At 47.1% G+C, this 26,753-nt stretch overlaps 1 protein-coding gene across 1 annotated transcript in view; it reads right to left on the reverse strand.

The window, feature by feature from the left end:
• Window positions 1-26,753, reverse strand: part of LOC134654951 (uncharacterized) — a 64,706-nt gene that overhangs the window by 14,420 nt on the left and 23,533 nt on the right. Inside the window, exons 5-31 of the mRNA XM_063510386.1 lie at window positions 25,932-26,106; window positions 23,954-24,053; window positions 23,187-23,408; window positions 21,128-21,270; window positions 19,483-19,642; window positions 18,925-19,021; window positions 18,164-18,568; window positions 17,733-17,800; window positions 17,476-17,615; window positions 17,393-17,411; window positions 16,879-17,101; window positions 16,705-16,772; window positions 16,365-16,587; window positions 15,615-15,767; window positions 15,121-15,225; window positions 13,420-13,510; window positions 11,687-11,875; window positions 11,088-11,224; window positions 6,899-7,081; window positions 6,310-6,525; window positions 5,737-5,897; window positions 5,218-5,327; window positions 4,492-4,794; window positions 3,075-3,206; window positions 2,918-3,025; window positions 2,604-2,750; window positions 1,159-1,264 (exon numbers count right to left, since the gene is read on the reverse strand). Coding sequence (XP_063366456.1) covers window positions 1,159-1,264; window positions 2,604-2,750; window positions 2,918-3,025; window positions 3,075-3,206; window positions 4,492-4,794; window positions 5,218-5,327; window positions 5,737-5,897; window positions 6,310-6,525; window positions 6,899-7,081; window positions 11,088-11,224; window positions 11,687-11,875; window positions 13,420-13,510; window positions 15,121-15,225; window positions 15,615-15,767; window positions 16,365-16,587; window positions 16,705-16,772; window positions 16,879-17,101; window positions 17,393-17,411; window positions 17,476-17,615; window positions 17,733-17,800; window positions 18,164-18,568; window positions 18,925-19,021; window positions 19,483-19,642; window positions 21,128-21,270; window positions 23,187-23,408; window positions 23,954-24,053; window positions 25,932-26,106 — 4,184 coding nt within the window. The remainder of the gene's footprint in view (window positions 1-1,158; window positions 1,265-2,603; window positions 2,751-2,917; window positions 3,026-3,074; window positions 3,207-4,491; window positions 4,795-5,217; window positions 5,328-5,736; window positions 5,898-6,309; window positions 6,526-6,898; window positions 7,082-11,087; window positions 11,225-11,686; window positions 11,876-13,419; window positions 13,511-15,120; window positions 15,226-15,614; window positions 15,768-16,364; window positions 16,588-16,704; window positions 16,773-16,878; window positions 17,102-17,392; window positions 17,412-17,475; window positions 17,616-17,732; window positions 17,801-18,163; window positions 18,569-18,924; window positions 19,022-19,482; window positions 19,643-21,127; window positions 21,271-23,186; window positions 23,409-23,953; window positions 24,054-25,931; window positions 26,107-26,753) is intronic.

Below are 26,753 nucleotides of genomic sequence, written 5' to 3' on the forward strand. Positions count from 1 at the left end.
TATACCCCACGTTCTAGTGTAAGAGAGATAGGCATACATTTCCATTCGTTCGTTCGTTCTTTCTTATTTGGCTGCTTGTAGAACGGAATGGAAATGTAATAATGTTGCCTGTTTACAATTAAAAACTGTCAGGTTAACTAACCCCGAGTTAGTTTTCAATGGTGCAAAACAAGATTGGGGTTAAAATCTAATGAGTTAACCTCGGGTTGGTTAACTCCGTACTTATTTATTTAACCATTTGTTCGGTGCAAGTGGCCCTTAGGATATTATATTCGAATATTCTTCTAGGAAGTTGGTTTTATATGAAAATATTCCGTTCTCGGGTTGAATTTTTACCTTCTGACCCTTCTGTATGTATTTGTGCCGTCATAGTGCTGTGTGCATCAACTACGGCCGTGTGGCTCGTACACCTTGAAGCCCAGGCGGAGGCAATGTATGCCGGTTAATTTCGTAAAATAGGTTGGAACGCTAATAAAGTGTTATTTTTTTAATAAAATACGTCATTTATGAATATTTATGCAATTATTTATATGAAAATAAGTCATTTACGCTAACACAAACAATTTCTTAAAAATAATCATAAGATGTCTAGAGAACCGGGAAGAACCGGGAATCCCGGTTCCGGCTATACCCAGAACCGGGAAATGAAATTCTTGGTACCGGGACCGGTACTGCATGCCCTAGCCATGGTACATTATTAACAAGTTTAGCTCTTGAACTACTGGGTATAAAATACGACTGGCTGACAACAAACAGCCTTTACCGTTGGACCTTAAAATTTGAAATTACGAATAGATTTTTTTAAAATTCAACAATTTAGCTGAAAATGGGTTTCAAAGGTTTAATGATACATTAACGCATTCATTGCCACCCAGCCAAACAAGCCATCGCATCCGCGCCAGGCCACGAAAATTTCGTCATATAAAGCTGTAGTACCACGATCCCGACTATCGGGTCGTCCGGCCTGGGAACGAAATGGTAAAATACTCGATAGTCGGGTTTTCGGCACTGAATGTGTTAATAGTTAAGCGTTTTGAGTTATCGACAAGGTCATAATTTTAATTCTAATTAGTAACCTACATTTAAATAACCATTTTTTGCATTCCTTCTTATTGCAAATTAAACTATTTTAGGTGGAAAATCAATATAGGTACTTACGCATTGGGTTTCTGCGTGGGTTGAGCGTTGCTCTGAGACACTATCACAGACTGGCCTGGACCCGGACCTTGTACCGTTTGGCTTTGGCACTTGGGCGGTTCAACTTCTGAAAGAAAAAACAAATTGCATTAAAGGACCATGGGCAACTTTGTATGGAGCCTGGACCCAACGCCAACAGAAATGAGAGTAAGGTCATTAGATAGGTATTTCTATGTACTTCATTTTGTTCTATGGGCACCAAGCGCAATTCTATTGAAGAACTGAGATATTGGTATTTTAGCCAAAATGTCATCACCCTTATTACCTAGGCAATAGAGTCCAAGTAAGTAAATTAATTGCTGCAGGGTAGATGTTCGCGCACCGCCGGGCGAGCACACCGAATGATTTGCCGCGCTCGCCTTCGATTCTATTGCCTAGGTAATAAGGGTGACGACATTTTGACTAAAATACCAAATTCTCAGTTCTGCAATGGAATTCCGCTTGGTGCCCATAGAACGAAATGAAGTACAGAAAAATACCTATCTAATGACCTAACTCTCAACTCTGTTGGTTTTGGGGCAATTTTGACGCATAGTCCTTTGATTCTAGACGGCATTACATTAAATTTAATGTAATAGCCTATAATAAATCAGCGGAAAATCAAGAAGACTTTAATGATATCTTAACAGACCAATTTAACGTCACGCCTATAGTGCGCGGCGCGTCATCGTGAACCTTGTCGGAATGCACGAATATTGATATTGGCCTGTAGCCGCGCGCGTCATATGACGTCTTTGGCGGTCAAAGGGTTAATGACCCACCACTCCCTCTCTGTTCTTCTGTTTGAATTTCTCTCTTCTGTTTGAATTTTTTCGGATATATATATATCTGAAGTCTTCACCTATTCTTGAGCAGAACGAGAATTTTAGCCCAATCCCTATCAATATCATGCGTAAAACAATGCTTGTGTCCAGTACCACTTGTATAGGTTGAGTATACAGTAGAACCCGTTTTATACGACCACGTTTAATACGATTTCCTGCATAATACGCCATTTTACTCCGGTCTCTGCAAGTTTATGCCAGTTTTCATAAATTTTTTTCACGGTTAATACGACTCGCGTCCCGCTTAATACGCCATCTAAAATTATGTTAATATCTATTACTTACCTATCCATCCCGTTACGCACCATCTGCACGTGTGTTATTGTCATAACCGACGCTATCGTTCCCAGATTTATTTGCTGTCAGTTACTCCACGACTTTCTACTTGAGCCTATCGTTAAGTGTTCCTAGATTTTTTTAACCGCGTGTGAACTTATACCTACCTACACTTAGATTTCATTTGCTTATTATCGATCACCGCTGTTTTTTTTTTCACGTTTAATATGATTTCCCGTTTAAGACGCTTTTTTTGCTAGGTCGCCTCGGAATCGTCTTAAGCGGGTTTTACTGTATTGAATGTACCAGTATTAAAGGAGGGTACATAGAGCCTCTGCAGTTGGACGTAGTGTAACTGCGGCTCGGACGGCGCCTCGCCGGCCTGGCTGGCCTTCAGCAGCAGGTTGCCCGATGCTTGTGTCCAGCACCACTTGTACAGGTTGAGTATATTGACTGTACGTACCAGTATTGAAGGAGGGTACATAGAGCCTCTGCAGTTGGACGTAGTGTAACTGCGGCTCGGACGGCGCCTCGCCGGCCTGGCTGGCCTTCAGCAGCAGGTTGCCCGATGCTTGTGTCCAGCACCACTTGTACAGGTTGAGTATATTGAATGTACGTACCAGTATTGAAGGAGGGTACATAGAGCCTCCGCAGTTGGACGTAGTGTAACTGCGGCTCGGACGGCGCCTCGCCGGCCTGGCTGGCCTTCAGCAGCAGGTTGCCCGATGCTTGTGTCCAGCACCACTTGTACAGGTTGAGTATATTGACTGTACGTACCAGTATTGAAGGAGGGTACATAGAGCCTCTGCAGTTGGACGTAGTGTAACTGCGGCTCGGACGGCGCCTCGCCGGCCTGGCTGGCCTTCAGCAGCAGGTTGCCCGACGCGTCCACCGACAGGGTCAGGGGACCTGCGGGGAGAACATGTTGAGTATCGGATAATATGTAATATGTAGTTTGTAGCACCCAAAAGAAAAGGATGGGTATAGTTTTTTTGGTTCTACTTTACTGACAAATTGGTTTGGCCAACTATAGTTACAGCGTTGTTTCGCGCTGCTTGTATAAGCATAGAGAAAAAAATACATAGAGTGCTCACTCCATACATCGGTTTTAGTACCAAAAAGACTATTAGCATCTAGCATCCAGTAACGGAACTATCAGTACTGCTACTTGACAATAGATGTAGCACCGACCGGAAAGTCTTATGCTGTTGAGATAAGACTTTCCGGTCGGTGCTACATCTATTGTCAAGTAGCAGTACTGATAGTTCCGCTACTCGATGCTAGATGTAGACACTGAAATTAATAGTCTGAACTGATGTAGGTATGGAGTGAGCACTCTTGTCTTAGTATATTTCTCTATGGTATAAGCACAGAACAAGTAACAGTACTACCGTACAGAAAGGACACTTCCTACAAAACCGAAGTTTGACAGCGATTCAGGGTCGAATCATGATATTCCTTTCTAAATTATGGCACTATCCCTTTCGGCTATTTAGGGTTGTCAAAATTCAATTCACTATCTTATCTGTGGTCGTGCACGCAAAGGGACGTCAAGTTGTGTCAACCCTAATAATTGCTCAGAGCAATGCTGAGCCGAACGGAGCCGAATTTGCCCGAAGTCAGGAGTGTCTCCCCACTGGTATAAGTTATAGACTCACCCGTGGCGTTGTCGCCGACACTGCGTTTGACCAGCGTTACGCTCTTCAACAGCGCATTGCTCAGGTTCCCTTGAGGCACGGACTGCACTTTGGACACGCTACTGGATATAACTTGCACGCCGGAGGTAGGTGTCGGCGACATGAGCGAGGCGATGGCGTTGTCAAGCGCCGCTTGAGTGGTAAGGTTGGGTGTGGAGAGGGATATTCCTTGCACGCTGCTGGTGATGGCAGCGGTGCTGTGCGGGGAGTGTAATTATAGATCACTTACCCGTGGCGTTGTCGCCAACGCTGCGTTTGACCAGCGTTACGCTCTTCAACAGCGCATTGCTCAGGTTCCCTTGAGGCACGGATTGCACATTGGACACGCCACTGGATATAACTTGCACGCCAGAGGTAGGTGTCGGCGACATGAGCGAGGCGATGGCGTTGTCAAGCGCCGCTTGAGTGGTAAGGTTGGGTGTGGAGAGGGATATTCCTTGCACGCTGCTGGTGATGGCGGCGGTGCTGTGCGGGGAGTGTAATTATAGATCACTTACCCGTGGCGTTGTCGCCGACACTGCGTTTGACCAGCGTTACGCTCTTCAACAGCGCATTGCTCAGGTTCCCTTGAGGCACGGACTGCACATTGGACACGCCACTGGATATAACTTGCACGCCAGAGGTAGGTGTCGGCGACATGAGCGAAGCGATGGCGTTGTCAAGAGCCGCTTGAGTGGTAAGGTTGGGTGTGGAGAGGGATATTCCTTGCACGCTGCTGGTGATGGCGGCGGTGCTGTGCGGGGAGGCGGGCACGTGGTTGATCTTGTTGTGCGCGTACGCGTTCCATTGCCGGTGGGTTTCTGTCGACCAAATGGATTTGGTATTAAAGATTCGCTTCAAAAAGCAAGTAGTTGATGTCATATCTATTGACTTTATTGTAAATCTGAGAGACGGCACTTTCCAAAATTTTCCTTATACAATTTTTGACAAATTTTCTTGGGTGTAAGAAAATCTGCTTCGGTAGGTGTAAACTCTTCTACCCGTATTGGCCTATTCCTGACTACATTCATTGTTTACATGGAAATCGAACCTCTGCCCTAAAATAAACAAAGAAGCATTTCTTTTGTTTTGTTAAATTTTCGAACAAAAGAAATTCAACACATTTAAAAATAGAATTAGATTCAATTTCCTTGGCAAAAGTTTTGTATTATGAAGGGTGCGAGGCTATATCTCCAAACCCTCTTGTACAATAGACTTCTATCTTAACAGAGTTGACGAGTTACCCGAGTCGGCATGTGTGGACTTGAAGGCGCCCCCAGTGGGCTGGAACACCTTAGACCCTCCGGGACTCGACGCAGTTATGCCGCCGAGCAGATTATCAGACGAGCCGGCCCTGAAAGAGCAAACAAAACTTTTAAGTCCCATGCCCAATTGCCGAGCTATTATCAAGATCAGGGGTCTCCAAACTACGGCCCAGGTAACCTTACTTTTGGCCAGCGGAAAGGAACCGGGAGTGGCAAAGGCAGTACAGTCGAGCCCGCGAAAATAAAGCGTGTAAGCCTATTCAATAAATCGCTTGGCACTCGGTTACATATAGGTGAAAGAATGTGACTTTTTTGCCAGCTCTGAACGTATGACCGCCTCTTGTCTGCCTCTACATTTAATCAATTGTTCTTGTCTTTTTTATCTTTTTACTGAGGTGTGCCAATAAAGAGTCTTCTGTCTATCTATAACTCTTCATAGTACTTTAGATAATTCCTGGTAACACAGTCCCGGTTATATAGTGTCGTAACAAAAGGTACCTGGCCTTGATGGGCTTGGGGCGGCGCGTGTCGCGGTGCTTGAGGTAGTCGCGCGGCTCGTGCGTGTCGGAGTCCGAGTCCGTGACGCGCTCGCCGCACTTCAGGTCCATCTCGGCGTTGTGCGCCGCCGCCGCCGCTTCCTCGCAGATGGAGGCGGTAATCTGGGAATAAAAATAGACACGGAATCTGAACACTGCAGCTGTACAGTACAAGCCTTTCAATTAGTGTTAACACATTCAGGAACAGCAATGGACCTAATGCAATCCCTTGGGAGGCTCCGTACGTACGTAACAAAATTTGTACTGGAACAGTATCGAACGCCTTTTCCAAATCCATAGATACTAGTTACCATTTTCTCGTCATCGCTAAGCTGCAGCGAAACGGCATGGTTGAATGAAGCTAACAAGACGGACGGATCAGAGGTACTGGGCGCAAAGACCTCTACTTGTGGTTATTTATAGACTAGGAATAACGATGAACCTAAGGCACTTCCTTGGGGGACACCGTACGTAAGTAACAAAATTGGTATTGAAACAGTATCGAAAGCCTTTTGGAAATCCAAGATATACGTACCATCTTCTCGTCATCGCTAAGCTGCGGTGAACTAGCATGGTTGAAGGAAGCCACCGTGACGGGCAGGTCGGAGGCACTGCTTGTGTTGGGGCCCTCTGAAGGGGTCCGCGGGCTCTGCGGCATGGACCCTGTGGGGTCCCGACTGCTGGACGACTTTCTTCTGTCCTTGTTGCACCATTTCCATTCGGGGTGAGCTTTGAAATGAGCCTCCTTGACCTGAGGAAATCATAATTCAATTCATGGTGAGAACGTAATAAGTATTTATTATAAACAATAAGTCAGTAACTACACCGTTAATCTGTGATTAAGGTAGCCAAGATTGAACTGCTTTAGTCCACTTCAAGAGTTCCCACAGTAGGTCACATTATCATTACTGTCATTAGGTCAGTATCTGGTAATAGGATCCTAGAGAAATCGAGAGAACTCTTCAACTTTTTTAGGGACACCTATAGTGATGTTTGTTTTTGATAGTAACTCGTGTATTTCCTTTCTGACAGCGATATTTGGTCAAGTGAAATTGCTAACGAAGATCACGAAAGGATATAACTTTCCTGTAGTCAAAAAGAAGACAATGGCTAAAAATGTGTACCTCGCTAGCCAGTTCGTGGTATTTCTGTTTCTCCTCAGGTTTGAGCGCGTACCACCACTCGCCTAGGATCTTGCTGACGGTGCGGTTGTCCTGGTTCGGGTGCCGCTGGTGCACCATCTGCCGGTGTCGCTTCGAGAATATCATGAACGCGTTCATTGGCCGCCGGATGCGGTTGTGTTCTTTCTGCGAAAATAATAATTAAGAAGCTCTAATGAGAAGCAATAAAAAAAATATTTAAGTACTTTAGTGTAACGGTAGGTAGGTATCGTAATATTTAATGTGAATAGACTAGGGATCGTCCAATAACTACATCACACAAAATTTCGATTTTTTAAAACTCTTGATGTGTTTCTCCGAAAGTCCTCTTCCAGCACAAAGTACCTAGTCTGTACTTTTAGGTAGGTATTTAAATAAACGTAAACAAAATCTACCCTCAGAGGGTAGATGAGAACATTACACGATCAAATAAAGTAGCTTAAAGTCAAGTCGTTCAGTGACAGATCCAGGTTCCAGGCGGTTTTGTATTTGGTTAGTAACCAATAAATGTTATAACTACCCGAAAATGTACGAATTAATTGTTTACGTTTATTAAATACCTAAAAGTACAGACTATAGTGTCTATATTGTCCAATGAGAGGAGGCCTGTGCCCAGCAGTGGGATATTTAATAGGTTAACTAGGGTGACTGACCTTCTCTTGCGGGCCGGCCGCGGGCAGCGACGACAGGCTGTGTGAGCGCCGCTTGCTGCTCTCGTCGCCGCCGCTGGGTTCGTCGCACTCGAACACTTCTTACTAGACTGACGACAATGACTGACCTTCTCTTGCGGGCCGGCCGCGGGCAGCGACGACAGGCTGTGTGAGCGCCGCTTGCTGCTCTCGTCGCCGCAGCTAGGTTCGTCGCAGTCGAACACTTCTTACTAGACTGACGACAATGACTGACCTTCTCTTGCGGGCCGGCCGCGGGCAGCGACGACAGGCTGTGTGAGCGCCGCTTGCTGCTCTCGTCGCCGCCGCTGGGTTCGTCGCAGTCGAACACTTCTTACTAGACTGACGACAATGACTGACCTTCTCTTGCGGGCCGGCCGCGGGCAGCGACGACAGGCTGTGTGAGCGCCGCTTGCTGCTCTCGTCGCCGCAGCTAGGTTCGTCGCACTCGAACACTTCTTACTAGACTGACGACAATGACTGACCTTCTCTTGCGGGCCGGCCGCGGGCAGCGACGACAGGCTGTGTGAGCGCCGCTTGCTGCTCTCGTCGCCGCCGCTGGGTTCGTCGCACTCGAACACTTCTTACTAGACTGACGACAATGACTGACCTTCTCTTGCGGGCCGGCCGCGGGCAGCGACGACAGGCTGTGTGAGCGCCGCTTGCTGCTCTCGTCGCCGCAGCTAGGTTCGTCGCACTCGAACACTTCTTACTAGACTGACGACAATGACTGACCTTCTCTTGCGGGCCGGCCGCGGGCAGCGACGACAGGCTGTGTGAGCGCCGCTTGCTGCTCTCGTCGCCGCCGCTGGGTTCGTCGCACTCGAACACTTCTTACTAGACTGACGACAATGACTGACCTTCTCTTGCGGGCCGGCCGCGGGCAGCGACGACAGGCTGTGTGAGCGCCGCTTGCTGCTCTCGTCGCCGCCGCTGGGTTCGTCGCACTCGAACACTTCTTACTAGACTGACGACAATGACTGACCTTCTCTTGCGGGCCGGCCGCGGGCAGCGACGACAGGCTGTGTGAGCGCCGCTTGCTGCTCTCGTCGCCGCCGCTGGGTTCGTCGCACTCGAACACTTCTTACTAGACTGACGACAATGACTGACCTTCTCTTGCGGGCCGGCCGCGGGCAGCGACGACAGGCTGTGTGAGCGCCGCTTGCTGCTCTCGTCGCCGCCGCTGGGTTCGTCGCACTCGAACACTTCTTACTAGACTGACGACAATGACTGACCTTCTCTTGCGGGCCGGCCGCGGGCAGCGACGACAGGCTGTGTGAGCGCCGCTTGCTGCTCTCGTCGCCGCCGCTGGGTTCGTCGCACTCGAACACTTCTTACTAGACTGACGACAATGACTGACCTTCTCTTGCGGGCCGGCCGCGGGCAGCGACGACAGGCTGTGTGAGCGCCGCTTGCTGCTCTCGTCGCCGCCGCTGGGTTCGTCGCACTCGAACACTTCTTACTAGACTGACGACAATGACTGACCTTCTCTTGCGGGCCGGCCGCGGGCAGCGACGACAGGCTGTGTGAGCGCCGCTTGCTGCTCTCGTCGCCGCCGCTGGGTTCGTCGCACTCGAACACTTCTTACTAGACTGACGACAATGACTGACCTTCTCTTGCGGGCCGGCCGCGGGCAGCGACGACAGGCTGTGTGAGCGCCGCTTGCTGCTCTCGTCGCCGCCGCTGGGTTCGTCGCACTCGAACACTTCTTACTAGACTGACGACAATGACTGACCTTCTCTTGCGGGCCGGCCGCGGGCAGCGACGACAGGCTGTGTGAGCGCCGCTTGCTGCTCTCGTCGCCGCCGCTGGGTTCGTCGCACTCGAACACTTCTTACTAGACTGACGACAATGACTGACCTTCTCTTGCGGGCCGGCCGCGGGCAGCGACGACAGGCTGTGTGAGCGCCGCTTGCTGCTCTCGTCGCCGCCGCTGGGTTCGTCGCACTCGAACACTTCTTACTAGACTGACGACAATGACTGACCTTCTCTTGCGGGCCGGCCGCGGGCAGCGACGACAGGCTGTGTGAGCGCCGCTTGCTGCTCTCGTCGCCGCCGCTGGGTTCGTCGCACTCGAACACTTCTTACTAGACTGACGACAATGACTGACCTTCTCTTGCGGGCCGGCCGCGGGCAGCGACGACAGGCTGTGTGAGCGCCGCTTGCTGCTCTCGTCGCCGCCGCTGGGTTCGTCGCACTCGAACACTTCTTACTAGACTGACGACAATGACTGACCTTCTCTTGCGGGCCGGCCGCGGGCAGCGACGACAGGCTGTGTGAGCGCCGCTTGCTGCTCTCGTCGCCGCCGCTGGGTTCGTCGCACTCGAACACTTCTTACTAGACTGACGACAATGACTGACCTTCTCTTGCGGGCCGGCCGCGGGCAGCGACGACAGGCTGTGTGAGCGCCGCTTGCTGCTCTCGTCGCCGCCGCTGGGTTCGTCGCACTCGAACACTTCTTACTAGACTGACGACAATGACTGACCTTCTCTTGCGGGCCGGCCGCGGGCAGCGACGACAGGCTGTGTGAGCGCCGCTTGCTGCTCTCGTCGCCGCCGCTGGGTTCGTCGCACTCGAACACTTCTTACTAGACTGACGACAATGACTGACCTTCTCTTGCGGGCCGGCCGCGGGCAGCGACGACAGGCTGTGTGAGCGCCGCTTGCTGCTCTCGTCGCCGCCGCTGGGTTCGTCGCACTCGAACACTTCTTACTAGACTGACGACAATGACTGACCTTCTCTTGCGGGCCGGCCGCGGGCAGCGACGACAGGCTGTGTGAGCGCCGCTTGCTGCTCTCGTCGCCGCCGCTGGGTTCGTCGCACTCGAACACTTCTTACTAGACTGACGACAATGACTGACCTTCTCTTGCGGGCCGGCCGCGGGCAGCGACGACAGGCTGTGTGAGCGCCGCTTGCTGCTCTCGTCGCCGCCGCTGGGTTCGTCGCACTCGAACACTTCTTACTAGACTGACGACAATGACTGACCTTCTCTTGCGGGCCGGCCGCGGGCAGCGACGACAGGCTGTGTGAGCGCCGCTTGCTGCTCTCGTCGCCGCCGCTGGGTTCGTCGCACTCGAACACTTCTTACTAGACTGACGACAATGACTGACCTTCTCTTGCGGGCCGGCCGCGGGCAGCGACGACAGGCTGTGTGAGCGCCGCTTGCTGCTCTCGTCGCCGCCGCTGGGTTCGTCGCACTCGAACACTTCTTACTAGACTGACGACAATGACTGACCTTCTCTTGCGGGCCGGCCGCGGGCAGCGACGACAGGCTGTGTGAGCGCCGCTTGCTGCTCTCGTCGCCGCCGCTGGGTTCGTCGCACTCGAACACTTCTTACTAGACTGACGACAATGACTGACCTTCTCTTGCGGGCCGGCCGCGGGCAGCGACGACAGGCTGTGTGAGCGCCGCTTGCTGCTCTCGTCGCCGCCGCTGGGTTCGTCGCACTCGAACACTTCTTACTAGACTGACGACAATGACTGACCTTCTCTTGCGGGCCGGCCGCGGGCAGCGACGACAGGCTGTGTGAGCGCCGCTTGCTGCTCTCGTCGCCGCCGCTGGGTTCGTCGCAATCGAATACTTCCTCGTCCTCTTCTGTGCACATGGAAGTTATGCCGTCCACTAGAAAAAAAAAAAAGTTATGTACAGACATCTGCAGAGAAAAAGTACCCAACCCTGCATATAAGTTTGTATGTGGTGCTAAGCGAATAGTATTGTTGATAGTACCTTCAAATGACAGTCGGAGTGCGTCGTTAGAGCCAAAGGAGATTGATCCTTCTATAGACCAGTTAAATTTCATCTTTAAATGGCAGCGCGTTTTTGTTTCGGAGAACTTAGCGTCGTCGAGGATTTGAGTACCTACTGGATCTAAGTTTGAAGAAGTCGACTCACGTGACCGACAATGCTTTAAAAAAATTCCAAGGACACAATGCTCAGATTTAGGAATTTTTACATCAAGTTTCCTACAATATTTGTTCAAACATCTGTTGACAATAATATATCAGCAAAGTGAAAAATCCCAAACCAAAACAATATCACCATTATATTACCGATGTCAACATTCAACATCGTAAAGATACTCACCGCCCTCAGACTTTATCTCCTCCTGCTTGATGTGCGGCGTGTGCGGCGTGTGTGGCGTGTGCGGCGTGTGCGGCGTGTGCGGCGTGCGCGGCGTGCGCGGGCTGGCGGGCGCGGGCGGAGAGGACGCCGTGAGGAGTGGTACTAAAGACTGCCACGGGAACACGCCGCCGCTGACGCCGCTCGTTGACACTGCAATATATAGTTTGTAGCTTTCTAATAGACCCCGAAGGCTAATCCTATTGCCTATTGTTAAGAAAAACCGCTCGTGCCACGTGCCACAACCACCTGCATAAAAAAGCGGCCAAGTGCGAGTCGGACTCGCCCATGAAGGGTTCCGTATTTAGGCGATTTATGACGTATAAAAAAAAACTACTTACTAGATCTCATTCAAACCAATTTTCGGTGGAAGTTTACATGGTAATGTACATCATATATTTTTTTTAGTATTATCATTCTCTTATTTTAGAAGTTACAGGGGGGGGGACACACATTTTACCACTTTGGAAGTGTCTCTCGCGCAAACTATTCAGTTTAGAAAAAAATGATATTAGAAACCTCAATATCATTTTTGAAGACCTATCCATAGATACCCCACACATATGGTTTGATGAAAAAAAAATTTTTGGGTTTCAGTTCGAAGTATGGGGAACCCCAAAAATTTATTGTTTTTTTTCTATTTTTGTGTGAAAATCTTAATGCGGTTCACAGAATACATCTACTTACTAAGTTTCAACAGTATAGTTCTTATAGTTTCGGAGAAAAGTGGCTGTGACATACGGACGGACAGACAGACGGACAGACAGACAGACATGACGAATCTATAAGGGTTCCGTTTTTTGCCATTTGGCTACGGAACCCTAAAAATCGGTACTTCGGTTACTGAGTGCCGGCGAGTCGAACGCTACAGAACCAGTCTAAAATGTGTCATCGAGATGCGTAACAAAGGCGCGTTATCGGAGAGCGCACCTACACTGGTTTTTTTGAGCGTTGGACTACCCGCGCTCAGGTGCCAAATAGAATATTAGGACCCTTTTTTGCAGGTAAGTAGCACGTGCGGTTTTACTGAACAATAGACAATAGGATAAGCCTTCGGGGTCTACTAGAAAGCTACAAACTATACAACCATCGTAAGTTGCCCTGTTGGTTCCCCAAGTAAAACACGCAGGATTTCGTTTCCCTTTGGCAAAGTATGTTATTCCATTAAACAATTTACTCATTTTCAAGAGTAGTCAATAGGCAAAACATTGATTAATGACGATTACCCGAAGAAGGCAGGAGACCGAAAGAGTCGAGTGAACTGATAATTAGGCATTTTTAACAAGCTTTTATTAGGTCGACCTGTATGTAACTACCTATGTAATGGAATCTAAGGTAACTAATTTAACCATCTTCCAAGGATCGTAGCGTCATGAAAATTGGCAGCTGTATGTAGTTCTGATGACAATACAATAATATGGTACTGTCGAACTGATCTGATGATGGAGACAGGAGGTGGCCATAGGAACTCTGTGATGAAACAACGCAACCTAATTGTGTTAGGGGTTTTTAGAATTGTCTCGATGAGTATTAGTTGTCTATCGTAAGAAAAGTACAGTCAGCGATAAAAGCTTGTACCAAAAATGAAATTTTTGCCAAAAACTTATTATATTTAAGTAAAACTATGCTCATGTCGCCTATATTGATGGCTATGCTGAAATGACCCGTATTACTACGAGATAAGGTCTACAAGTTACCTATGATGTGCGTGTGCGGCGTGGGCGGCGGCAGCACGGGCAGCAGTTGGCTGGGCCGCACGATCACTGCGCTACCGTTCGCGTTATTCACCTGCTAAAATCATATATAGTTGGTCAAACCAATTTGTCAGTAAATAGGAACAAAAAAATTATAATCATCCTTTTCTTTTGGGTGCTGTAAGACAAAGATAGTATGATTCTCTCTGTCTATGTTTGAAATGAGACAGTCCTTTGACACACCTATACATGTTGTTAGAAGTGTGACGGTTATTTAAGATGGCGGCTTCCGAAGCGCTGTGCGCAAAACTAAATCATTACGACGATGATATCCAATGTGTAAGAAAAAAAAATGAAAAACGTGTCTTTAACAATAAATTAACGAATTAAAAAAAATAACAGATTCAGAATACAAAACGAAATCTCGAATTATATTCAAAACGGTCACCGTTATCTATAATGTTACGAGTAAAGATGTAGTGCATAATTATTTTCCTTCCTATTTTCAAGGAAATTTACGAACATGTCTTGCTATTTAAAAAAATACAAAAAAATCAATGTTGCACTATATCTGTATCTATATTTTTACCTCAACCATTATACAATCCACAAAATAAATAATACAAATAGTACTACGTGTTCGATGTAAATACACCGATAGGCAAAGCGGCAGAAGTTGAAACCACAAAAGACCACCCACGACACCCGTCATTTGTACGTAGCCAGAAATATTACCGCCTTAATCCCTCTATTGTTTGTCAGGTTGGTATTCCACCTGTTTACTTGGTCCAATTGTGCATTGCGTCTTACTCTCTCACTAAACAAAATGTGAGATGCAAATATACATTGGACGGGTGAAATACCACCCTTACCAATGCCTATTTTTATACATTCCAAGAAGCGGGTGCTAACCGCTGGCATATTCACGATAACTTTCTCTATTTAATATTCTCAAAAATTACAATTCTTCTCACACAAATGTAAAATACAACTTTGTGTTCTTGTAAAGAGAGTCCAAAATCAATAGATAGGTAATATTGGGTATCAAATAAAAGTGTAACGGTTTACATTCACCTGGATTCTAGAAGAAAGTTCACTGTTTTATTTATTAGATAAAAAATTATGAGATTCCGGTTGTTAGGTCACATTTCTACGCATTTTTTATGAAAAGCCCCGTAAATATCTCGGCCGGAATAGGTTGACATTGTCAGCCTTGTGTTACTATACGACCTCGCATCGCTCACCATTTATCGTCTCTCAGTGCTGAGCGTCGTCGGTAAGATAAGATAAAAAATGTGACGTTCCACAGCAAAAGGTACCTTATGGCGGCTGGCGCTTACGTCGCATAGCGCCGCAATAATATTGGAGCGGCGTTAATAATAGCGTAAGCGCCAACCGCCATAAGGTACCTTTATCCGTGGGACGTCACAAATAGTTTATTCAAGTAGGCATATTACAATGCGCTTATGAACGTCAAATAAAGCTAACTAGCTAGCTAGCTGTAGGTATTACAGTGGTCGGTATTTCCCTACTTACCAGCCTTTGTAAAGCCCCGTCTCCATATCGCGCGGCAAGCTATCGAACATTGGCTCGCGCGGCTGCCGCGCGAGCCAATGTTCGATGGTTTGCCGCGCGATATGGAGACGGGGCTTAATACTAATAATGTAACATTTCAGGGGTTAGAGAACTGGTATTTTGCCTTACATGATCCCCGTTGTCCAGGGGCCTGTTGTGTTGGTCGTGGTCGGAGTCGTTGTTGTTTATGTTAATGTTCATCTGTTGCGCTAACTGGTGCGTTTTCTGCTCAATCTGAAACAAACATTTCAGTTAACTTGATCATTCGGACAAGTGTCAATTTCGTCTCAATTCTCATATGAAGAACGCTCACATCTAGAGGGAGCGTGCATGAACCCCTGCACGCTCCCCGCCTCCCTGAAATATTGAGTATTACCTATTTATAACTATGACTATGTAGATTCTTATGACCTATCATGCAGAATGCAAAAATAAGACATTTTCGACCTTATACTACATTATACTAAATTTAATAAATATAGTCTAAAAATTCTTTCAATGAGTAAAAAGCATTTTGTACCAAAAAGTTCAACAAATGTTTTCTAAATAGTGGCATTTCGGATTCTCTTACAAAATTAGGTAGGTATACAATGAAAGTGCTTACAATAGTAGCATGAACTCACTTGAACAGTCTCAGTCGGCTCGTTTTTTATGAACACGAATTTCTTCTCGTTGGTGGCCTGCGGTATGACGTACAGCCTCGCTTGTAATGGCGCGGGCTTCACCACTCGCGCCTCGGTCGCTTCGGGACGTGTCTCTAGCCTCACGTGCTCTCGCTGAAATCAATTATTTATTTGTAATGCTGGCTGTATACAATCGTCGAGACACCGAGACAGGCTGAGAACGAGTGTGTACAGGCTGATCCCTTCTCGTCTCGCTCTTCCTTGTTTTGTCTCACTTTTCTCCGATAGGATCGGAGCGGTGCCGAGAGTCTCGGCAGGCTCTCGACGAGAGTGTACAGCCGACATAACATTTTCAAAAGGTAACTTTAATTTCAACAGTTATATTAGGGTCAATATCGTAACGTTTATGAAGTGTCTGAACATTCTTATGATGTTCCCAACTTATTGGTAGCATGGCCCAGAAGGCACATGGGCATTCCAGAAAAATGTCGAGTATGTAACGCTATTGTTTAACACTTATATTGATGGCTATGGTGAAATGACCCGTATTACTACGAGATAAAGTCTAACTTCTGATAAAACGAAGAAGCCGGTAAGGGCACACAGAAAAGAAGTTCGCGAGACAACTTCAATGCATGGAAATACTGCGAAATAACCAGCGGCAAGACAGAATGGAGTATAGAAACCCTTTTGCCCAGTAGTGAGACACTGATATAGGCTAAAAAAAACACAATGTATGTATGTACAAACCTGATCTTCCTCCTCATAACTCCTCACAAAATTTACATGATTGTTCATAGTAGGCGACTCCTCCCTCCTATAATCATGTATACCGTTCCTCAACAACGGCTGCGCCCGATATAAATGCTCCAGGTCTATGCCATTCGACGTGGGTATAGTCCGGTGCATCACCAGGTTATGCGGTATCTCGTCCAGCTTGGCCATGCTGATGTTGGCAATGCTAGTAAGCAAACTAATAATAAGAAAGAAAAACACAATGTACAAACCTGATCTTCCTCCTCATAACTCCTCACAAAATTCACATGATTGTTCATAGTAGGCGACTCCTCCCTCCTATAATCATGTATACCGTTCCTCAACAACAGCTGCGCCCGATATAAATGCTCCAGGTCTATGCCATTCGACGTCGGTATAGTCCTGTGCATCACCAGGTTATGCGGTATCTCGTCCAGCTTGGCCATGCTGATGTTGGCAATGCTAGTAAGCAAACTAATAATAAGAAAGAAAATCATAATGTACAAACCTGATCTTCCTCCTCATAACTCCTCACAAAATTCACATGATTATTCATAGTAGGCGACTCCTCCCGCCTATAATCATGTATACCGTTCCTCAACAACGGCTGTGCTCGATATAAATGCTCCAGGTCTATGCCATTCGACGTCGGTATAGTCCTGTGCATCACCAGGTTATGCGGTATCTCGTCCAGCTTGGCCATGCTGATGTTGGCAATGCTAGTAATCAAACTAATAACAAGAAAGAAAATCATAATGTACAAACCTGATCTTCCTCCTCATAACTCCTCACAAAATTCACATGATTATTCATAGTAGGCGACTCCTCCCGCCTATAATCATGTATACCGTTCCTCAACAACGGCTGTGCTCGATATAAATGCTCCAGGTCTATGCCATTCGACGTCGGTATAGTCCGGTGCATCACCAGGTTATGCGGTATCTCGTCCAGCTTGGCCATGCTGATGTTGGCAATGCTAGTAAGCAAACTAATAACAAGAAAGAAAATCATAATGTACAAACCTGATCTTCCTCCTCATAACTCCTCACAAAATTCACATGATTATTCATAGTAGGCGACTCCTCCCGCCTATAATCATGTATACCGTTCCTCAACAACGGCTGTGCTCGATATAAATGCTCCAGGTCTATGCCATTCGACGTCGGTATAGTCCGGTGCATCACCAGGTTATGCGGTATCTCGTCCAGCTTGGCCATGCTGATGTTGGCAATGCTAGTAAGCAAACTAATAACAAGAAAGAAAATCATAATGTACAAACCTGATCTTCCTCCTCATAACTCCTCACAAAATTCACATGATTATTCATAGTAGGCGACTCCTCCCGCCTATAATCATGTATACCGTTCCTCAACAACGGCTGTGCTCGATATAAATGCTCCTGGTCTATGCCATTCGACGTCGGTATAGTCCTGTGCATCACCAGGTTATGCGGTATCTCGTCCAGCTTGGCCATGCTGATGTTGGCAATGCTAGTAATCAAACTAATAACAAGAAAGAAAATCATAATGTACAAACCTGATCTTCCTCCTCATAACTCCTCACAAAATTCACATGATTATTCATAGTAGGCGACTCCTCCCGCCTATAATCATGTATACCGTTCCTCAACAACGGCTGTGCTCGATATAAATGCTCCAGGTCTATGCCATTCGACGTCGGTATAGTCCGGTGCATCACCAGGTTATGCGGTATCTCGTCCAGCTTGGCCGTGCTGATGTTGGCTATGCTAGTAAGCAAACTAATAATAAGAAAGAAAATCACAATGTACAAACCTGATCTTCCTCCTCATAACTCCTCACAAAATTTACATGATTGTTCATAGTAGGCGACTCCTCCCGCCTATAATCATGTATACCGTTCCTCAACAACGGCTGTGCTCGATATAAATGCTCCAGGTCTATGCCATTCGACGTCGGTATAGTCCGGTGCATCACCAGGTTATGCGGTATCTCGTCCAGCTTGGCGGTGCGGATGTTAGCTATGCTTGTCTGTAAGCTTTGCCCGTTGAGGGAGCTTAAGTTGAGGGATATGCTGGAGGGGAGACTGAGGCTGGGCACGGGGGAGTTGAGGGAGTTGAGGGAGTTGGGGATGTTGAGGCCGGAGGTCTGCACGCCGATCACGCTGGGTTGGCTGATGCTGTTTGTTTGGATGGTCGTGGTTCCGTTGCGGTTTTCGACCTGGGGATGGCAGGTGGTTTATAGTATAGTGAAAAATTGTCTGTTTAACTATTAAAATTAAACTGTCAATTTATTATAACTATAGGTCCAATATTAAGCCTTTTGATTCGAAAATGGTTCAATCACTGCATTTATTAATCACTGCATAAATTAAATAATACGAATAATAAACGAATATAAAAGTAATCTTAACGCAAATCTGAATTTATTTCTTAATCTGAATAAATGTGGTCATTTCATCGGGAAAAAGAGATTGGATCAATAATACGCTAGAATTTTATAAACCTTATTTTTCATGATTTATATTTCGAATAATGTTAGACAAAGGAACAGGACTGATTATTTATTGTAAAGACCTGGTAATGGTAAGTAGGAGCTGGTGACACTCTTATAACGCTCGTGGCCACGCTGTTGACGGGTGGACTCACTCTGCCCGGCCGAACCAGTTCGGGCCTGTGGAAATATTACAACATTACATTAAGGAACTTGATTTCTTTTCCACTTCGTATATCTTTACAGAAAAATGTGATTTCTAGCGGATTTCATATTGAATGCCACTGTGACAAGGATCGCCGTGTTATAAAAGGCTATGTTCCGAATCACGCTCACAACGCTTACAGTGCTGGCTGCCGGTCCGAATCTAACTAGTAACGATATAATCGAACTAGCTAACTGATTTTTTTTTTGCGCCTGTCCTGTCATTGTCAAACTGACGTTGACCCTGAAGGTGACCCTTGACGTTTGCGCTCAAGGTGCTTACGCCTGGGAGTGTGACCACCGTGAGCGCCATCTATTGATGTCATTAATGACGTCACGATATCTCCTGTAAGCGCTATGAGCGTGAATCAGTCCGATCGTGAGCGTGCTGTGAGCGCTGTGAGCGTAATTCGGAACATAGCCAAAGTGTACAGTACCTGATGAGATGAGGGTAGATGGCGGGCTGGTGCGGCGGCAGCGCCCTCGGCGGCTGCGGCGAGGATATGGGCACGAACACGTTGCTGCGCAGCGCCGTGCCGGCCGGCGAGCCCGCGGGCGACGCGCCAGGGCTGCCCGACCGCGAGCTGCCCAGGGACACTGCAAATGCAAGGGTTTATTTAGCATTATGTTCTAAGTGATATGGTTCAAATTCCAATGGCAACGCCGGCAAATGCTTGAAAAAAAAAAAGGTGAAAAGGCTTTATACAGTGGCCAAGCTTCATAGAAACAAACCAACATCTTCATAGCTTCATAGAAATCAACGGGATCCTGGAAGGCTGGTTCATAATTGTGTTCCCAGGACAGCACTGGATTCCAATCACTGTTTTGTTATGTGCATGAAACTTTTTAACAAACTGCCAAAATCTATAAGAGAACTACCTGTACACAGATTTAGAAATAAATTGATGAAGCTATTGACTGATACAAGCTATTACAGTGTAAACGATTTCCTCTCTGAAGATATTATACAGCCAGCTTTGTAGTCGTTTTAAGATTTTTACATGCTAGTACAACCTGTATAGTACAAATAGCAGAATAACAACCAATTGTCACTTACCACCTAAGACACTATTGTACCTACTTATTCTTTCCAAATAAATACTTACTTACAAATCATCTGCCTCGATTGTGCTCATTCCTCAAGTTTCAACGTTATCAAAAAATCATAGAACCGTGCCGTTTTAGTGACGCTGTGCGAAAACGTAGAAAATGAGCGAGGCTCGAGCTGAATATTGTATGAATCTCTGCAAAAAGTGCCAGACTTTCTAGCTAATGTGGCTGTAAAATCTTCATCTTGTCTTACAATGAATTTACGGAACTTTCCTAATATATCCACAATAAGTACGAGAAAGTTTATTATCCCAAAAATATCTACAAGAAATAAATATAAGACAATTTTTACCCAGCATGTTGGCGGCCTCGGTTTCGTCCGGGTCGAAGCGGCCGGCCACGTGCCGGTAGCTGGGCGGGGTCGTGTCGGACTCGCGGGATGTTTCGTCATGTACCGTGCTACACTCTAGATATACTGCTGTACATACCCAGCATGTTGGCGGCCTCGGTTTCGTCCGGGTCGAAGCGGCCGGCCACGTGCCGGTAGCTGGGCGGGGTCGCGTCGGACTCGCGGGATGTTTCGTCATGTACCGTGCTACACTCTAGATATACTGCTGTACATACCCAGCATGTTGGCGGCCTCGGTTTCGTCCGGGTCGAAGCGGCCGGCCACGTGCCGGTAGCTGGGCGGGGTCGCGTCGGACTCGCGGGATGTTTCGTCATGTACCGTGCTACACTCTAGATATACTGCTGTACATACCCAGCATGTTGGCGGCCTCGGTTTCGTCCGGGTCGAAGCGGCCGGCCACGTGGCCGTAGCTGGGCGGGGTCGTGTCGGACTCGCGGGATGTTTCGTCATGTACCGTGCTACACTCTAGATATACTGCTGTACATACCCAGCATGTTGGCGGCCTCGGTTTCGTCCGGGTCGAAGCGGCCGGCCACGTGGCCGTAGCTGGGCGGGGTCGTGTCGGACTCGCGGGATGTTTCGTCATGTACCGTGCTAGACTCTAGATATACTGCTGTACATACCCAGCATGTTGGCGGCCTCGGTTTCGTCCGGGTCGAAGCGGCCGGCCACGTGCCGGTAGCTGGGCGGGGTCGTGTCGGACTCGCGGGATGTTTCATCGCCTTCAACGCCCGTGCCGCTTGATGAAAGGGATTTACTGCTGCTTCTGTAACAAGGGCGTTATATTTTGATAAATAGTAACTAAGTAGGTAGCGTTGGAGTGCGGAATTTCTAATGTATTTAGAGAATTTCCTAATGTTGATGAGAAGTGAAATTTAAAAGTTAGTAAAAGAGGTCGGTTGCCCCAAATCGCCTGTCACTTACCTGTCACTGTTAAAGTGTTTGCTAAATTATATTGTATGGGAAGTTTCATAATTCACTGTTGAGTGACGTTGATTAGTCCGCTAATTGCGGTTGGTGCAACTGGCGTTAAGACTACCAAATTTTAATGTGAGCTTCATATCTCGAGCCACTATTGTTTACTGTTGAACTTCTCTTTAAAACGCACTTCGTTCCTCACTTCACTCGACACTTACCTCTGCTGCGCTGAGCCCTGTGCCAACGGCGTGTTAGACGACCTTGCCACGCCTCGCAAAGACAGATGCCTTGAACAGAACCGGCGGCGCTGGCTCTCCTTGGAGCCATCTTTGGAACAGAGCCGCCGCCATTGCTTTCCGTTGAACTTCTCTTTAAAACCCACTTCGTTCCTCACTTCACTCGACACTTACCTCTGCTGCGCTGAGCCTTGTGCCAACGGCGTATTAGACGACCTTGCCACGCCTCGCAAGGACAGATGCCTTGAACAGAAGCCGCGGCGCTGGCTCTCCTTGGAGCAGCCATCTTTGGAACAGAGCCGCCGCCACTGCTTTCCGTTGAACTTCTCTTTAAAACCCACTTCGTTCCTCACTTCACTCGACACTCACCTCTGCTGCGCTGAGCCTTGTGCCAACGGCGTATTAGACGACCTTGCCACGCCTCGCAAAGACAGATGCCTTGAACAGAAGCCGCGGCGCTGGCTCTCCTTGGAGCAGCCATCTTTGGAACAGAGCCGCCGCCACTGCTTTCCGTTGAACTTTTCTTTAAAACCCACTTCATTTCTCACTTCACTCGACCCTTACCTCTGCTGCGCTGAGCCCTGTGCCAACGGCGTGTTAGACGACCTTGCCACGCCTCGCAAAGACAGATGCCTTGAACAGAACTCGCGGCGCTGGCTCTCCTTGGAGCCATCTTTGGAACAGAGCCGCCGCCATTGCTTTCCGTTGAACTTCTCTTTAAAAGGCACTTCGTTCCTCACTTCACTCGACACTTACTTCTGCTGCGCTGAGCCCTGTGGCAACGGCGTGTTAGACGACCTTGCCACGCCTCGCAAAGACAGATGCCTTGAACAGAACCGGCGGCGCTGGCTCTCCTTGGAGCCATCTTTGTAACACAACCGCCGCCATTGCTTTCCGTTGAACTTCTCTTCAAAACGCACTTCGTTCCTCACTTCACTCGACACTTACCTCTGCTGCGCTGAGCCCTGTGCCAACGGCGTATTTGAAGACCTTGCCACGCCTCGCAAAGACAGATGCCTTGAACAGAACCGGCGGCGCTGGCTCTCCTTGGAGCCATCTTTGGAACACAGCCACCGCCATTGCGACCCGTTAAACTTTTCTTTAAAACTCACTTCATTCCTCACTTCGCTCGACACACTTACCTCTACTGCGCTGAGCCCTGTGCCAACGGCGTGTTAGACGACCTTGCCACGCCTCGCAAAGACAGATGCCTAGAACAGAAGCCGCGGCGCTGGCTCTCCTTGGAGCAGCCATCTTTGGAACAGAGCCGCCGCCACTGCTTTCCGTTGAACTTCTCTTTAAAACCCACTTCGTTCCTCACTTCACTCGACACTTACCTCTGCTGCGCTGAGCCCTGTGCCAACGGCGTGTTAGACGACCTTGTCACGCCTCGCAAAGACAGATGCCTTGAACAGAACCCGCGGCGCGGCTCTCCTTGGAGCCATCTTTGGAACACAGTCGCCGCCATTGCTTTCCGTTGAACTTTTCTTCAAAACCCACTTCGTTCCTCACTTCACTCGACACTTACCTCTGCTGCGCTGAGCCCTGTGCCAACGGCGTGTTAGACGACCTTGCCACGCCTCGCAACGACAGATGCCTTGAACAGAAGCCGCGGCGCTGGCTCTCCTTGGAGCAGCCATCTTTGGAACACAACCGCCGCCATTGCTTTCCGTTGAACTTCTTCCTGATGCCGGTCGGCGTGGACACGACATCGCCTTTCTTGTATTTGTGCGGGGTTGCCGCTTGAGATCTGAAAACAATCAAAGGTTGATGACTAATCTTTTTTTTTTCACAATCCTAGACTCATCAAAATGAAATTTATTTGCCAAATCAGTTTTTTGTAGATGCTTTTGATATTAAAACAACATCTATGTCTCCGTCTACGTGTCTTGAGAATGCACATAGAAAGAAAATTAATAAACACACTTTATTGCTTAGAACAAAACTATTAGGTACAGAATGAACAGGTATATACATGTGTGTAATGTATTATGTAAATAATGACTTCAAGTTCAAATGATTGTTATCCTTTCTCATCGTCATCATAACCAATCTACAGTATGAGGTTCTTAAAAAAAGGAGTGTACAGGTTTTTAAAAGTTCGGCAACGCGCATGTTACACATCTGGAGTTGCAGGCGTCCATAGGCTACGGTGACTGCTTACCATCAGGCGGCCCGTATATTTGTTTGCCACCGATGTGGTATTAAAAAAGTTGTGGAGAGGCCGAAGGGACTGCGAATCTATTAAATATCGGCGATTTGGTCCTGAACTCTCAAAGTTTAAAAGTTAGTTACCTGGGAGTGGGGGGTTGAGATCGTGGTGTGATGCTGCGTTCCAGCAGACTGGAGGTGCTGCCGCGACTCTGCAGGCTGCTGCGTTTGCTGTTGCTGCAGTCTGAAAGGACAGACAACAGTCAATTTGATTGTCTGTGTGTACTTCAATTGCTAGCGACCAGCGGAGCGTTTGGTGGGGCGTGTAGCGTGGCGGAGAGCTTCCAAGGGATTTGATCAACGTAAACTAAATGCTTCGTCACACAGGCGCGTTTTCCGGGCGGCGCGTAAGCGGGACGCGCCGCTTTTACATATAAAACGCTCACGCCCCGCCCGGAAAACGCGCCTGTATGACGAAGCCTTAAGGCCGCTTGCAAACATTTGCATTTTGTTTTACATGTGTACCGCGACACGCCCCGCATGAATGTCATTGACTGTATGACATTGGCGGGTCTCCTATATCCATCCATCTGTAGGAATAAGTCCCACCCCAAACCCTTACTATAATGTAAACGCTCTATTTTAAATCACATTAAATGGCTCGCTTTCAAATTCAAACTATGAGCATAAACGTGTACCAAGCAGTCCGTAACAGTTATAATAAACAGAGACTTAGATACCTATTAGCTAAGCTGGCATATCATCCGCAAACTAAAACTAACTTCAGTCTAACTCTAACCACAGAACAATTAGTTTGTTCAAAGTTAGTGAACAGTGACGTCACAGTCATAGCCCACAGCTGTGTCACAGACTCATTTTATGCATGCAAATATACTCGGGTATGCGAGCGGGACACCGATATACACGTGTATACCGCTGTATCGCTCACACACCGCATGCCGAATTATGTCGAACGTATCAGTTCATCTTGAATAATTGCGTTAAACCCCTGGAGCGTGACCTTTGCTGTTTGTTATTTAAATTTAACGTACTTTTAGTATTTGTTACATGGTCGGTGTCTAGATCAGATAGTGATTGTACTATTAACTAAAATAGTAGTTTGTTGCAAATACTAGCCGGTGTGCAGTTTTGTAATGTTGAGTAAATTCAGTGTTGGCCGAAACGTTAATGCAATTGAAAATGTTGGCCTTTACCATTATAAATTGAACCTTAAACCGTAACGGACGATTACAGTTTACGGTTCAATTTATAATGGTAAAGGCCAACATTTTCAATTGCATTAACGTTTCGGCCAACACTGAGCAAATTAGAAAACTCGGTACCTTTTCGACACTCTGTACCGGTGTATCTTGTAAAATTATGTTTTAGTTATCTTTAATAAATTGCAAGCTTCTTTTTCTTTCCTTTTAATGTTTGCAATTTAAATTGTTTTTCGAATTGTACACTCAATGGAATAAGATGCGATATGCGATCTTGAAAGCGGAAGGCGTTGATAATACCTTACTGATAAAATAAAATAACATTATTATTTTTTCTAGGTCAGTCTGATATGCAAAAACACAGCATAAATAATAAGATAAACTAATCATATATAACATAATACAAAGTATCAATTTATCAGTTGTATATCAAGTCGTATATTCAACCTTATCTTCATAACAATAAAGTCCACTTAATAATGTCCTCCCTGCGTAGTTCGTCGTCGCTCTCGCAGTAGTCATCGAAGGGCCTCTTGCGGAGCTCGTCCATTGAACCATTGCATTTACATCCTTATATCTCTGACAATAAAGTCCACTTACCCATATGCGCCTGGTCGGGGAACATAATGTCCTCCCTGCGTAGTTCGTCGTCGCTCTCGCAGTAGTCATCGAAGGGCCTCTTGCGGAGCTCGTCCATTGAACCATTGCATTTACATTCTTATCTCTCTGACAATAAAGTCCACTTACCCATATACGCCTGGTCGGGGAACATAATGTCCTCCCTGCGTAGTTCGTCGTCGCTCTCGCAGTAGTCATCGAAGGACTTCTAGCGCAGCTGGTGCATTGAACCGTGTGATAGTCATCCTTACGTCTCTGACAATAGAGTAGCATCTCCAACTCACCCATATGCGCCTGGTCGGGGAACATAATGTCCTCCCTGCGTAGTTCGTCGTCGCTCTCGCAGTAGTCATCGAAGGGCCTCTTGCGGAGCTCGTCCATTGAACCGTTTGAGAGGGCCCCGACGGTGACTACGGGACCGGCGCCGAGCGGCGACGATGTGTAGAAGTTTTCGCTCATCTGGGAAAAAAGTTGGCATTATTATATTGGAAATAGTGGAAATCTTGTATTATGTTATCTGTGTATATTATAGCCACAAGTCGAGCAAGATATATATCATTAATATCCATAATTATAGCAGCTGGCCGATGAAAAGGAGTAGCTAATATTTTCTGGCGCAAGAAATAAAGATGTATTCAGATCCTGAACGAATAAAATAGATGCGATATTATTCATCGCTGACTGCTGGCTGGCGAATAATTTTTCTGAGAAAAAAACTCGGTCATCGCTTTGGCTGACTACGAACGTTCGGACAGCTGCCTAAAGTACAAAAGATGCACTCGTCTAATAAAATATAGTAGAAATATGGCTGGCACTAAGTAGACCTTTAAAGTCTTAGCTTGGACTGAGTATAAAAACAACGTCGCAGCCTAAAACGCTCAGTAAACCGTTAAGCGGTGTCACTGTTTCTTTCACCAAGGCCTTAGGCCGCCTTTACACCTGTAAGTTTTACTTACGTAAGTAGGGAAAAAGCTATTTGTTAGAATGAGATAACGATATTCATCTCTCATTCTGTGGTATAGCTGTGTCCCTATTACTTACGTAAGTAAAACTTACAGGTGTAAAGGCGGCCTTACGGTGGCACGTGCAAGTCCGTGTCATGTCCC

This window comes from Cydia amplana, chromosome 1 (assembly GCF_948474715.1).
Source record: "Cydia amplana chromosome 1, ilCydAmpl1.1, whole genome shotgun sequence".
NCBI lineage: Eukaryota > Metazoa > Arthropoda > Insecta > Lepidoptera > Tortricidae > Cydia > Cydia amplana.